The sequence below is a fragment of the Elephantulus edwardii genome, unplaced genomic scaffold (assembly GCF_000299155.1).
Source record: "Elephantulus edwardii isolate Elephantulus edwardi_28Jun2011 unplaced genomic scaffold, EleEdw1.0 scaffold00307, whole genome shotgun sequence".
Classification (NCBI taxonomy): domain Eukaryota; kingdom Metazoa; phylum Chordata; class Mammalia; order Macroscelidea; family Macroscelididae; genus Elephantulus; species Elephantulus edwardii.
The window spans coordinates 1,537,983-1,553,066 of NW_006400057.1; the positions used below are offsets into that span (position 1 = coordinate 1,537,983).

The window sequence follows — 15,084 nt, forward strand, 5'->3', positions numbered from 1 at the left end:
TAGGAAGGACAGATCAGAGGCCATGGATGCCGGCTGTCTGCACTGGGGCTGAAGAGGCCTGCTGCGTGATGATCATCAAAGTCTGTGATCACTGCAGACTCACCCTTCAGCTGGCCTGGGAGCACCGTTTCTGTTTCTCCAGACCGGGGGTGTGTTAGGAAGGATTGTAGCATGGGGACTGAGAGCACCCCCCTCCCAGACTCCCCGTTTGTGTTTCTTCAACTCCCCGTTTGTGTTTCTTCAGTAGTGAAGCTCATGTTTATGCTTCACAGAGAATCTCCTTTATTCTAAAAATGCCTGCTCTTTAGGAATTCCTTCTCTCTGAGCTGTTGGTGTGGCCATTCTCTCTGGAGGCCATCTCTAGCGCTGCCTATTGAGACAATTGAAGTAAAGCAGAGAGAACTTGGGTTGCTTTCATCAGGAGTGGTGAGCCAGGCACTCAGCTGACCATTTATTTATCAATCTGAAATTCCTGACTTGATGTCTCTTCATGATGACCTCACGTCCTGTGTGTTAGAGGGTGCCCTGCCCCACACCAACCCTGCCTTATCCTTTGTTCCACCTCTCAAGCACCTGGTAGTCACGGTGCCACCCCATCTTGTTGAGGGTCTTACCCTGACCCTATGCCTTTCCAAGCAGATTATTTCTTCTGACTAGTCTTTTCGCTTTAGCAGCCAGGCACTTTAATCCTTTGTGCCACCAGAGACTCCATCTTCCACCTATGTCTGAAGTGAATGAAGGTTTTGTCCTAGGTGATCTAAAGATGAGTGACTACTTTGTTCAGTGGATATTTCCCCTCATATTCCAAACTGCAGCCAGCCAGGTTCTCCCTGAAGTAATTTATTCCTATAGGAGTTACCCCCGCCTGCTGTCCTGCTGCTCTGTCTCCCACCTAGCCTGGCTGGCTTTCGGTGCTAAGCCTGGGCTGGGCCTGGTGCTGATAACACATTCTTTCAACAGGAAGTGCCTCCATTTTCAGTTGTCTGTGGGAGGGCGGAGGGCAGATAAGCTGTGAATGGAAATACAGAACACATTTCTACTCCACCCTCATACTGCACTTTGATCCCAGAAACACTGGGACCCTTGCCTGCAGGGAGGGATGGCTTAACCATGGGCTTTCCTCCTAACCTCAGCTCAGGAACATTTAAGTGTGTTAGTTGGGTGCAATGTCTATTATTATGTCTGTATTTGTGCTCCGAACCAAGATTCAGGTAAGGACCTAATGTGAGAAAACACATTATGAATTCAAAGGTGGGATTTGCTTGTGTGTCCTGGATCCCTAAGTTTCCCCACAGTTGTAGTGGTTTTCAGTGGGTAACTCTGGAATATAGATGAGGAAAGGAACTGTAAAAGCAATGAGCAGACCTGCGTTTGTCTTGCAATTAGATGCGACACTGATTCATGTGTGTTCCATGCTAATTTAGATGAAGCTTTTGCCTCGTCACGCGGGACATTTTCAGCGATGGATTGTGGTCCATTACAACCCCACTTTTTTCTTCTCTGGCTTTTGGGCTCCTTTTTTTATGCCCCTGCCCAGCTGGCTTCTCAGGCCTTGTGTCTCTAGTACTAATAATGTTTTGTTACTCTTGTTTGGTCCTGACTTGTGGTGACTCCGTGTGTTCTGCCTTTAAAAATTAGGCTGATTTGTGTCATTCAGGAACCATAATCAAAAGAATGACTAACAGGCATGGCCCTCTCCCTAGTGATCCCTAGTTCTTCATCTCCTCCTAGATCTCCTTATCATACTTACTAATGTGTACCTTCAGGCCACTTGGAATTGAGAGCTACACATATCTCATATATTGCTTATTTTCACTTAAAATGTCTATTTTAAGAAAATTACTAAGATATGGTCTTAGTCTAAAAATATTAAATACAGTTAGTAAAAACAAATAATTGCATAGTTGTTCTTTGAGTGGATTAACCTGCTTTTCCAAACCATTCTGAGATTATCAGAAACATCCATGCAATGCCAGATTACCTAATAAACAGGTAAACATGGGCTTATTTGTACTTACATAGGGCTTATTCATACTTACATACTAATCCTCTGAGCAGTTTCACATTTTTTTAAACCACTTCAAAGATTCTTCTAGCTATGGCAGGCATCTGTCTGCACAACCCCACAGCACCTTTCTACAGTATCAAAGCCCTTTAGTAATCCCTGACAGGGATGGAGTGCCTGCTACACAAAGCAAACATAGCTTCCTTACACATCTGTGGTGAAGCATTGTTCACTACTGATCAGGATGTGAGCACACGATTCCTGGGCACTCCATTCTGCCTCCAAGGCTTTCATGTGGATGAAAGTGACCTGCAGTGGATGTCTATCTTTTTTCTTTCCTTGGAATTCTTTTCCTATGATACAAGAAAACCATAGGGTGTCAACTTCTTGGGCTCTTGGGATATTGTGTTTGATGTTTGCCAAACTGTAACCCATCCACCACAGTTTAGGCCTTTGGTACCCATTGTCTTCCCCCCTCCCCCCCTTTTTTATTTTAATGAAAGTTTACAGACTTGTTTCCAGTCATTTCATTGTTGCACTTTTCTCCCTGCCTACCTCTTCCCCCTAATTCATTCTTCTCCTTGAAAAGAAAAAGAAAACAAAAAACCTCTCATTGATATGCAGTCCCTTCCCCCAAGTCCACTCCACTATGCAGCCTTCACCCTGGACTTCTGTAATTACAAGAATACCCATCCATCTATCCCTTGTAAACAGTTCTCTCACTCATCTGTTTCAATGCAGTATACATCATTCCTTCCCTCAAACCTGATGGCAGTCATTTTACAACAGTGGCCCTATGCAATATTTGTCCTTTTGTGACTGAGATATTTCACTCAGCATAATGTTCTCCAGGATCATCCATTTTGTATATTTGATGAGTTCCTTGTTTTTCAATGCAGCATAGTATTCCACTGTGAATATACCACAGCTTCTCTCTATTCTTTTTTTTGATCGGCACTTGTGTTGTTTCCACTTCTTTGCTATTGTAAACAAAGCTGCAATAAACATGGGTGTGCAAGTACCCATTGTTTTTTATAGGAACAAATGAGTTTTTCCTTGGCAGGCTTTCATGTTTAAATAGTCACCATTCTAAAATAATACTATCACATCTTGGGCACAAGTAATTTCATTTTTGGCTAATGGTTTGTTTGTTGTGTGCCATAAAGTCAGAACCAACCCATAGTTGACCCTTGTGTTTTTAGATGTGGTTAATTACACAGGAGGAGCAGCTGGTGCTTTCAAACCTCATGCCATTGGGATTGTAGCACAGCTTCTTGCCAATAGGCCAACAGAGCTCCCTATTTTTTTGCAAAGAGCATTACTTAAACCTTTTGGGGCTTGTCTGCCTTTTGATATTTGGATTTCTGCCTAAAATGTGTTCACGTTTTAAAAGACAAATTTCTGTGGGCTCTGTGAGTTATATGTGTGGGATTTTTGGTGGCCTTAGTGGGTAAGGAGTCGGGCAGGCCATTTGAATCCAGCAGCTGCTCCACAGGAGTAAAACAGGCAATCCCCTCCTGTGCGATTTATAGATTCTCAAAGCCTGCAGGAGGGTCAGCTAATAGTCAGTGGCAATGAATAGCAGTAGTACCACATGTGAATAATATTGATATTAAGGGGTTTTTTTAGTGCCTTAAATGAAAGAAAGAAAAAAGGCCAAAGAGCCCTTTTTTAAAAAAATTAATGAACATTTACAGAGATACTGGATTTCCATTCTTTCATTGTTGCACTTTTCTCCCTGCCCCCCAGTTCACTTCCTTCATTGATATGCAATTCTCCACCCCACCCCGCTCCACTATGCAACCTTCATTCTGTACTCTTGTGATAACCATAATACCCTATCATATATCACTTTTAAACTGTTTTCTCCCTCATCTGTTTCAATTTAGTATACATAATTTATCCAGTTTTTCTCGGTCTTACCCCAACCCTGATGTCAGTCCCATTCTACAACAGTGGCACTATGCAGTATTTGTCTTTTTGTTACTGAGATATTTTACTCAGCATAATGTCCTCCAGGGTAACCCATTTTGAATAATATTGCATGAGTTCCTTGTTTTTCAATGCAGTATAGTATTCTATTGTGTGAATACACCAGAGCTTCTCTATACATTCATTTGTTGATTTGCACTTAGGTTGTTTCCAACTCCTTGGTATTGTGAACAAAGCTGTGATAAACATGAGTGTGCATATATCTGCTTAGATGGCAGTTATGGTCTCTTTGGGATATATTCCCAGTATTGGAATTGCTGGGTCAAATGGTATCTCTATTTGCAACTTTTTGCGAATGCGCCACACCACTTTCCTCCGTGGTTGCACCATTTTACACTTCCACCAATAGTGAATAAGGCTTGCTGTTCTGTTAAATGTTGCTATTCTGACTGGAGTGAGATGATATCTCATGTTTTGATTTGCATCTCATTTAGAGCAAAGATCCTTTTTAATGGCTACAAAACATTTTGCCTTCTCTTTTGTTTTTGCCAGTCAAAAGTAGAACAGGATGATAGCAGATTGTTATTACTTAGCTCTGGAGGGATTCTTACTGCTTTCTGTGCCTCCCTGGTAGCTGTGGTAATTGACCTGGGCTGAAGGGTCGTTTTAAGCTTAAGCTTAAGCTTCTAATGCAGTCTTTGTGACTGGCATATACAATTCTGAGGGCTTTACACATAACTGTTAAAGCCACCTTATATATTACCTAATTCTTCATTTCAATTTCAGTTAGATTTTCTGCTGATTTACTCCTGCTCCCTTACCATCTCTTACATGTTGTATTTGGAGGAATTCCTGTTTACAGATGAAGAGGGTCAGGGAGCTACTAGACTCTGTCTTAGAAGCCTCAGCTCATCATATAAGCGCTCAATTATCGGGCATAATAGGCAGTCGGCCAGTTTTGCATTTTGCGTGTGTGTACCCTGTTCTTGTCCACATAGCTGAGGAGTTCCTTCAGGAAAGTCAGTGATAATGTTTCAGTCTCAGTCCCAGATTGACTGTCCACAGTAAGAGCTTTGATGCCATTTCTTAGTGCTGATATTGGTGTAGACACCTGCTGTCTCAGCAGTTCTGGTCATTTTGGGTGAGGTGCTTCCTGGGTCAATACAGGAGTCTCCATTTCTGAAATAGTATGTGTTGTGAGGAAGTCAAATTGCATGCAGGGCAATGATAGATGCAGATATCTTCTTTTACAGAATAGCTGCATCAGTGAATAGCTGGCTATGAAAAATCATAAGGAGCTCGCTCTTTCTAGTCATCTCATGATAGTTCTTTTCTAAATTGAAGAATCTCTTTGTAACTGAATTTCATCCATTCCCCACCCCCCTTCTCTGGGTGTTTTAAAGTCACCTATTTATAAATGTTACCAAGTCTTTTTTATGTCCATTACATTGGACTTGCTTGGCAGAATTAGTTGAAATAAATTTGGTGCATTTTTTGTGCACTTTCTGTTTTGAAGTTTGAACCATTAAGGAATTCGAGTTAAGGATTTCCCACAAACCTACATTTTCACTAAGGAAGGGTAAGCAACACATGGAAGTGCTAAGTTTGGACTGTATACTTGGGATGACATTGGGGTCCTCAGATTAAAAAAAAATCACATGGCAGGCACTTCATGCAGTTATTGTGAGGGTGAGAGAGGAAAACCAGATCCTCTTGTCCAGGCAAACGGGAAGGACTTCTCATTCTTGATTCCACCTTCCGTTCTCTTCAGCCTGTGTCTCGTTGTCATCCATTTCTCTGTGCTTTTCTTACGCAGCATTAACTTGGCTGGCCAGCCAGATGTTTTACTGATTTAATACAATATAGTAATAAAATATAGCAAAAAGAAATGCCTTGAAAAGTACATAATGTCCCACCTGTCTTAAATAACAAGTAGCTTGATAATTATGAATCGGAGCCTGAAAGCTTACAAGAAAAAACTTCTGAACTTTTGGGACAAAGGCACAATTAAAAAGCATGTGGTTATGGCTAAATTAACTAGTTTCTCAAACTGTAGTCTAAACAGTTCAGTTATTTTGATTTGACTCTACCAAATTATATAATGTTTCCTATTTGGCCTCTTTGTATTTGAATGGAAGGAATGAATTATACAGGGGAAAGGTGAACATTTACTTGCCATAATTATGACAAATAATGGATGTTTAAAATTTTCTTCCTGTTGTGGTCTGGCCCAAATGTGGCCTGTTTTTGGAAAGAATTAAGGCAAATGAGGTAGATATTAAAACCTGCATATGCATGGGTTAATTTTCCATGAAGTCAGTGTTTAAAAATGTCATTTATCAGGCAAAGTTGGACTGTGTAACATTCCTCTTTGGGCTTTGACAGAACTACTAAGCTTGCTGACTGTACTGTGTGGACTTGTGTATGTGTTTGCAAGTGCAAAGATGTGTGCACACGCCCATGCCCAGTGTGTGGATTGCACAAATGGTTGCACGTGCATATGCATAGATAAGTGTGTTTATTTGAGTATATATATGTGGTGCTCCTCTGTTTATCTTTTGAAATGAGATGAGCCTGATTTAAAGGCTATATACCTTCCCAGGATAGTTATTGGGCATTTTTTACAAGTTGGATTTTTGCAGTTCTACCTTTGCCTAGTTGTCCATTTTGCCAGGAACTGCTGCTGGGAGTTCTAAATTTAACAAGATATACTTCTAAGACTTTACGTAATCATTGTTACTGAGGCAGTACTTAGAGATGCTTGCACTCTTTTTTTTCTCTTTTAAAAACCGCTCTATGGATTTTAGTGTTGTGTGTTGTTTTGGGAGTTTTTCCCACTGCCTCTTGGGTGTGGCTCTTGCTTCAGCTGGACTTGTGTCTTTGTTTTAATCTAGGATTGGGCTGGATAACAAATTTATCAATAATTCTGTTCCTTCTCCCCTTCTTTCTCTCTGCCCCCTCGTCTTGCCAGGCAGGTGCCTCCTCAGTGATGTCTGGGCCAGGAGAGAGCTCGAACCCTGAGAACAACGAACTCAAGTACACGGCTCAGGACGGGCTGTACGTAGGAGTCAGCCTGGCCTCCCCAGCAGAAGTGACGTCGTCCGTGCGGCAGGATTCTTGGTGTGCACTGGCCCTGGCTTCAGGACCGGGGCCTTAGCAAGGAAACTGGGAGAGTCCTTCATGGGCCTCGCAAGACTTTTGTATTTTATCAAGCAGTCCAAACAGGGGCAAGTACGCTGGCAGAACATTCATCTGATGTGTTATCTCCGTGCCTTTATTTTTGAAAGTGATATACTTCCAAAGAGGTTTCCTCTGCCTTACCAACAGGCCCTACGCAAAAGAAGATGGGAGAAGCTCTTCCAGGGCAGCCATCTGCCTCCCCACGGTGGGACCTGGTGCTGCACTTCCGCTTCCAGCCCACGAAGGGCACTTCCGGAGACCAGGCCCAGGGAGGCCTGCCTTGCTCAATACACTCGCCAAGAAAGGATTTTCTGGTCGATTTTAGTTATTCATGGGTTTCTTATGCCGCGTGCACGACCGCCTCTTACGTGGTTGACAGAGAAGCCCATTCGAGGCGCTTTGTGCACGGCTCAAAGGCTGGGTCCTGTCAAAACGATTGCCCCATTGGTAAGACTGCATTCTACGTACACTGTGACTGAGGTCTCTCAAAGTTCATATTGTGTGTCTGATTTTGTCAGATTTTGTAAACAGGGTAGTGAACACAATATTCTTCCATGTATACAATCATGTTTTTTAAAAAAAGTGCAATTTGCGTTGCAGCAATCCAGTGTTAAATCATTTGCATAAGATTTAACGTTTTTATAATGAATGTAAACATTTTAACTTAATGGTACTTAAATAATTTAAAAAATGTTAACTTTGACATTCTTAAGCTTTTTTCAACTACATCCCATTTCTATATTTCCACTTGTTAAAGATATTTCAAGAACAAATCTTCTCTCAGGAAAATTGCCTCTCTCCATTTGTTAAGAATTTTTATACAAGAATACCAATATGCCCCCTTTATTTTACTGTGGAATATGTGCTGGAAAAAATTGCAACAAAACTTTACTACCTAACAGATAGCATTTGTAAATACTCTATATCTGGGCATCTTTAAACACTATGATGAAGTCTGTACAGTGTGACTAACCCACAGGTTGGTTTACATGAATTTTTTTTTTTAAATGGGATGTCATGGAAACCTGTTTGACCAGAGTTTTAAAAATAAAAAGGGTATTGTTTTGTCTCTGTTGTGAATCTGTCCCGCTTCGGTTTAATTTTTTTTTCATTTATGTTCCAGTGTGGTTTTGTTCAATTGAGTTGGAACCAACCGATAGCTGATCCTCCAGCGGGTTTTCAGAAGCAGTTAATCCTAAGGGAGGAGATTGCCCTCCATCTACTGCAGTGGAACAGCTGGTGGATTTAAAGCATGAACCTTGGGTATTGCAGCACAGCTTCTTACAAGGAGACACCAGAGTTCCCTATGTGTGGCTGGAGACATCCAGAAGTCTTGGGATGTTTACAAATTGCCCTGAAGGCTTTCCTTTCAAATAATTTTGGAGCATTTTATACCCGAGGCATATTTGAATGAGGAATATGAATTTAGCATTTTCAGTTATCATTAGGAAGTATGCAGTTTTATGAAATAATTAGCATTTTGTTTAGGATCAACCCTGAAATAAAGTCCATGAAATAAATCTGTTCGGTGGCTTGGAAGCAAGCCACTTCTATCCCGCCTCCCTTTGCAAAGGACCATGAAGTTTCATAAAATTCACCTAGTTTAGAAAGGAATTGAACAGGCTTGCTTGCTTTTTCAGTTATTGATTAGATTTCAAGAGATCAAAGCATAAATGATGGCATTTACTTTTGGCTCCCTGAGCATGTGACATTTTTAAATTTTCATAAACTTACTCTAGTCATTATGGGGGTCCTAATCTTTAAGGGAAATCTTTGTTAGGAAAAAATCATGCTGTTGGTGGCCTGTGTATGTGTGTTTCTGTCCTGGGAGTTTATTGCTGCCCTCTCATGCATATGAGATTGGGATCAGACTATGTGGCTTCAAACTTGAACTTTGTTATGGACAAAAATAACTCCATGTATTTGAGTAAGTTATCCAAGTCTCCATCTTTCTAATTGGTAAATTGAGAGAGATAGCATGTAACCCATAGGATTAAGTGAGATAATCCATATAAAGTGTGTAGTATAGTTCCCAACACATAGCGTTCAATAATTGTTTTTGAGTGTCAGGAACTCCTACATGCATGGATGATTTGAGTAATAGCCATAAGTGAGTTTGTAGTCATCTGTTCATTTTGAGCAATATTAGGAAGAATGAAATGAGGGCCTGGCTGCATCCCAGGGCCCAGTCAGGATGGAGGAGGATGCCTGGGAGATACCAGTGTAAGTTGGACTGAGATGGTTCTTATAAAGAAGGGCTGGCTGACAGCAGGAGAAAATTATTCCCACTAATATTTCTTTTCTCCCCCATCTTATGGTTCTCATTACTTAGCATGCTTTCTGGTGGATTGGGAGTTGTTAGAGTTAATATGCTGTGATTGGAAAATAAGTATGTTTTATTGGGGCCTCCAAATTATCTTTTTTCCCTGGGAATTATCTCAACTATTGCTTGCAATCCTAAAACAATTAAGTTTGCTGCTTTCCATAATTATTACTTTTTTAAAGAACAAAATGGGAGGAATGCTAGCTTTCATGAAATATAGGGGGTGTTTAAGGGGAGGGGGTTTTTTGTATTCAGAAAACCAACCTGGGCCTTTTAAATAACTTCCTACCTTTGCTTATCTAAAGTAGGAGGTTTGGTATTCCCTCCCCTAACTCCCTGAATGTAAGATCTCAACAGCCCCTTTCTGAATAGGAAGAAACCAAATTACTCAGTTCTTGTAAAGAGGGAGTGTATTTAAATGTACGGCACACCTCAGTTTAAAGAATCCTCAGACTCATTAACATGGGTTGCAGGATTTATGTTCCCTGTCACCCACGGCTGGTTTTAGGCCATCTTATATAAGTGAAACCTGTCTGGGGTCTCTCTTCAGGGTCACTTAATGTTGTTTCCTGGTGCCTATGGGAGGATCAGGAAGGCAGAGGGAGCCATTCATTTCCCCCTGTAAATAAATTAACTTCTTGCTCAAGGGAAATGTTTTCTCCAGCCTTGGAAATTTGATGTCATTTCAGATCACAGATAAATGAACTGCTGAGAGGGCAGTGCAGCAAATGTTTGGCTGTGCCAGATTACACAGTGTGGTGCAATATGGAGACTTGGCTCTGCTAAGTCATTGGTGCCAGAGTTACTTGTTGGTCTGTGGATCCCCCAGAAGCTGAGATGAGGTAGGGGAGTTAGGGGGTTGTTAATGGGGCAGAGCTTCAGTATCTATCCAAAATAAGGTAGACCTGGCTAAAAGTATTTTGTTTATCCAGTAAACTTACACAAAATTCATATTGGCTACACCAGTTATCTACTGATAACTAGAAATCTCTGGTTGGCAGATATTTTAAGTGAGAAACTTAAATATGGATACATTGTGAGACCATAGATGGAATTTGTACTAGTTTCATGCCTGAGCAGTACAACGGCTGTATTTTTTTCCCTTTTTTTAATTATTAAATTTTATTAGTTTTAATGAACATTTACAGAGATTTTGAGTTCTCATTCATTCATTGTTGCACTGTTTTCTCTACCCTCCTCCCCAGTTCGTTCTTCCTCCCCCCTCCGAATGTCTGTTTTAATTGTCCAATTGCCATAGTGCTCAAAGCCAGTTCTGATTAATCTCCTTTGTCAGTGTGTCCTTTGCCATTCCCTATCACTCCTCCCTGAGAGAGACTTCACCCTGATTCATAAGGAAAAGGGGATGGCGTATTCTCTTAGCTACTTCCTGCTGAAAAGGGATGCTGTGGGTTTCAGGGTGAAGATCTTCTCTCACTACTCTAAAGGGCCCCTTTGGCAGTAGGAAACACATAGACTATTATGGAGATTGATTTTGGAATTTAGATGCACTGTTAATAATTGTGCTTAGCCGTACATGTTCATACAACGGCTGTATTTGAAGCAGGGTGATTTCCTCTTCATCTTCTGGTGAGAAATATCTGCAGGCTGGCCTGAGAGTAGTCCTTGAGAGGTGCAGACAAGTTAACACACTGAGAAACTAGAGGTTCATTTCCACCCACAGGCACAGCTGGTGATCTACTTCTGAAAAATCAGCCACTGAAAACCCTACAGAGTAGAGTGCTATATGTGACACATAAGAGGTGTCTGTGAATCGAATCAGAATTGCCGCAATGGGACTATGAAAAGGAACCACGTATTGCCTGGGATTCTTTGATGTCATCAATTTGATTCAGCTAGGGAGACTGAAAGTCTAAATAGTTTCATAGGGACTTTGGGTCAATATTTGTAGTTTTTAAAGGAAGCTAGGATATTGCTGGTGTGTGTTGAACCTTTGGAGCTCACATCAGAGATTCATGAGATAACTAAATGATACCTGGTACCCCAATACCATCTCTGTTAGCTAATGTAGAGAGATGACTTGCACAGTTACCCTCACTGTTTTGGATAGTTGACTTGCTTTGTTGCTTTTTTTTTTTTAAATTAAAAACTGACTAAAACAAGCAAAATGTTTGCACACATGCAGGATTAGGTAGCATTCCTTCCTGTAGTACATAAGTTTGCTATGAACTGGCACCAAGTTGACAATACCAAACAAAATTGTGTGAATCTGGAGTTATTTCTCCAGTGAATAAATACAACTAGATTGTTATTATGGAGTCCAAGGAGGTATTACGTGTTGGCCCTGTAACTAAAAGATTGGTTTAAATCTACTAGTTCTGTGGGAGAAAGATTAAGTCTCTTTCCATAAAGATTTGCAGGCACAGAAGGCTAATGGAGCATCATCATAATTTGAAACTAACTCATCAAATTGAGATCAACTTTTTGGTTTTTTTGGTGGAATTGGAGAATGTGGGTTACAGGTCAGGATACTGATCTGGGAAATTCTATGCTCACCAAACTGGGAAGCTCTGTGCTCAAAGGGAGAGAGGAGAGTGCAGGAAAGGGAAGATGAGAATTTGTACAAAAAGGGAGGCTGTGTGACATTTGTGGATTTGAGTAAAATTATATACGTGTGTATTAGTAGTAAGACATAAACAGTTTAAAGAGTGAGTAACCTGTTATGTGCCATCGAGTCGCCTGCAACTCATAGCAACCCTATGTACAACAGCCCTAAACATTGCCCTATCTTGTGCCAATCTCACTATCTCCAACACGCCTATCCCCATTACCCCAGTCACTGAATCAATCCTCTCTTGCGCTGTCCCTTCACCCTCCCGAGCATGATGCCCCTCTCCAAGGTCCCTCCTTAAAACATGTTCAAAATATGTCAGATAAAGATTCAGAATCCTTGCCTCCAAGGAGCAGCCCAGCTTCACCCTCTGCCCTGCAGAAACAGGAAAACCTGTTTGTTTTTCTACCAGTCCGTGGTATATTCAATACTCTTCTCCAATACCACAGCTCAAAGGCATCAATTCTATCATCCCTAGGCATTGTCCAGCTCTCTGATGCATAACAAGTGATTGCAAAGACCATGGCATGTATCAGGCACACCTTAGTCTCCAGACTTACATCTTTGCACTTCAGCACTTTAGAGAGGTCTCTAAACACAGACTTTCCCATCACAACACGTCTTTTAATTTACTGGCTGCTGGTGCCAAGAGTGTTGGCTGTGGATCCAAGCAAACCAAAACTCTGAACAATCTCAATCTCTACGTTGGGTAAAAGTTTCCAGGTATGATTCTACAACAAGTAAAAGGATTAAATGGGGGAAAAAAAATAAACTGAATTCACTGGCATTGAGTTGACTGACTAAAAAACCCTACAGGGTAGACTAAAACTCTGTCCCACAGTTTCTAAGTCTTTACAGGCACAGACAGCCTCATCTTCAGAGGAGTGGTTGGTGGGTAGAAAGCAACTTTTTGGTTGGCAGTTTGTCACTTAATCCATGACATCAGTGAACTACCTCAGCTTAAGCGACAAAAGGATACCAAAGAAATGTTTGGTAGAACGGCTAATATCAGTTACCATTGCTTCCCCTGGTGAATTATCGTCTAGAGTCCTTGAGCAAGTCATCTTGCCTGTTTTGGACCCCAGTCTTCCTATCTATAAGATGGAGAAATCAAGAGGTGTGATCTTGAAGATTCCAACCACCTGCATTTTTGTTTCACAGTCCGGGAGGCTGATTATATGCAGAGGTGATGGATGAAGGTCTTGCCTGGCATCACGTCCATGGATCTCTGTGACCAGATGCAGCTGATGGATCTCCTTGGAGACCCTTCTTGCCCACCTCTGCTTCTGATCAATGAAAGTTAATCCTCATTTAGCCTTGGGTCATGGAGGGCAACAGTCCTGTACTATCCGTGAGCACAGGGGCTTAGTAAGAGGTACCTCCAGCTCTAATGTGAAACCCACTTGACCTCTGGCTCCTAATATAAAATTTATACAGTGACCAACAGAGACCGGAAAATGGAAAAGTCTGATGCAGACAGTCCACAGAACAAGGAAAAAACAGCTTTGCTTTGCTTGGCGCATGGCTTCAATATCTTATGGTTGATTTTTTATTTCTTGGAAACCAACTTTTCATTGTTATTCGCTGCCTCATGTCTCCTTTTTAGCCATTACAGACGTTTCTGGAATAATAAAGCATATGTTTATATAGTGCTTACAATGTGTTATTTTCTGAGAAAATATAAATATATAAATATAAAAAATATAAAGCACTATATAAATTTTGGAGAGGGTGAAACCACGTTTCTCCTTGGAGGCTAGAATTTTGAAGCTCTGTCTCGCATACTTTGGGCATGTGACCAGGAGGGTCCTTGGAGAAGAACAACATGCTTGGAAGGGTGGAAGGACAGCACAGGAGAGGAAGGCCCTGGATGAGATGGATTGACCCAGTAACTTGTGGCAATGGGGTTAGGTGTGTCAGAGTCAGTGAGACTGCTCAGGAGAGGGCAGGCTTCAGAGCTATTGTACCATTGTACTGAGGGTCACTATGAGTTACAGGTGACTCAGTGGCACATAGCAATGATGTGCTATTTTTATTATGGAGTACTGTTTCTTGTATATCAAATGCTATTGAGTTACAATCGACCAATAGCTCCCTGTAAATGACACAGTAGGACTGTAAGTCACACAGGAAAAGATTTTCCATCTTTCTCCTATGGAGCAGCTATTGAATATGAACCTCTGGCGTTTGGATTGGCAGCGCAGCTCCTTATCCTCTAGGACACCAGAGCTCTCTCCCTCCATGTCTGTTTTGATTTTACAGATGTGTTTATCAAGGCATGGATAGGTTTAAGTACTTTGCCCAAGGTCACTCAGTACAATGGTACAATAGCTCTGAAGCCTGCCCTCTCCTGAGCAGTCTCACTGACTCTGACACACCTAACCCCATTGCCACAAGTTACTGGGTCAATCCACCTCATTCAGGGCCTTCCACTCCTGTGCTGTCCTTCCGCACTTCCAAGCATGTTGTTCTTCAAGTACTTTGAGTTTAGCCATCACATGCTGTAAATCATGCCTTTTCAATCTGATTCGAAGGTGAAATTAAAGAACATGAGGGAAGCTCGAACTCTTGAGATCTGAGTCTGTGCCTATGACTTTCCTGTGGCACCTCTGAAATCTACTTGTGATCACAGATACGTCTAGCTTGAAGGAATTCAGTAAACCTCACAAGTTTCTTCTGCGATATGAACACTACACCAACTTCTAGTTATGTGGGTCTTTAGAACTCTCAGGATGGATGGTACCTGTTTGTAATCTGAAAAAAAAAAAATGGTTAATTTGTTAAAGGGCTGGTATTTTGCACTTTCTTTGGGTATTTACTCCTTTTAGGTAATATTAACTCGTGCTGTCTTGCAAGTTGCTTCTGACTCAGACCCTAGGTCACAGTAGAAAGAAGTGCCCTAGAGGATTTTCTTGGCTACATTTCTTAAAGTAGTTTAATGGGTCTTTCTCCCTCAGCAAAAGTTCTAACTTCTCATAACCATGGTTATTTCACTCTGCCTAGCTAAAAAGATTAGGTTAAAGCATTTTACAAAGTTTAGAAAGCTGTAGAAATTATTAATAGTGCTTAAAATGG

General features: G+C 41.3%; 1 protein-coding gene across 1 annotated transcript in view; it reads left to right on the top strand.

Annotated features, from left to right (window-relative positions):
• Positions 1 to 7,094, top strand: part of GATA6 (GATA binding protein 6) — a 29,003-nt gene extending 21,909 nt beyond the window's left edge. The window contains exon 7 of the mRNA XM_006901066.1: positions 6,909 to 7,094. Within this exon, the coding sequence (XP_006901128.1) occupies positions 6,909 to 7,094 (186 nt within the window). The remainder of the gene's footprint in view (positions 1 to 6,908) is intronic.
• Positions 7,095 to 15,084: the final 7,990 nt, after the last annotated feature.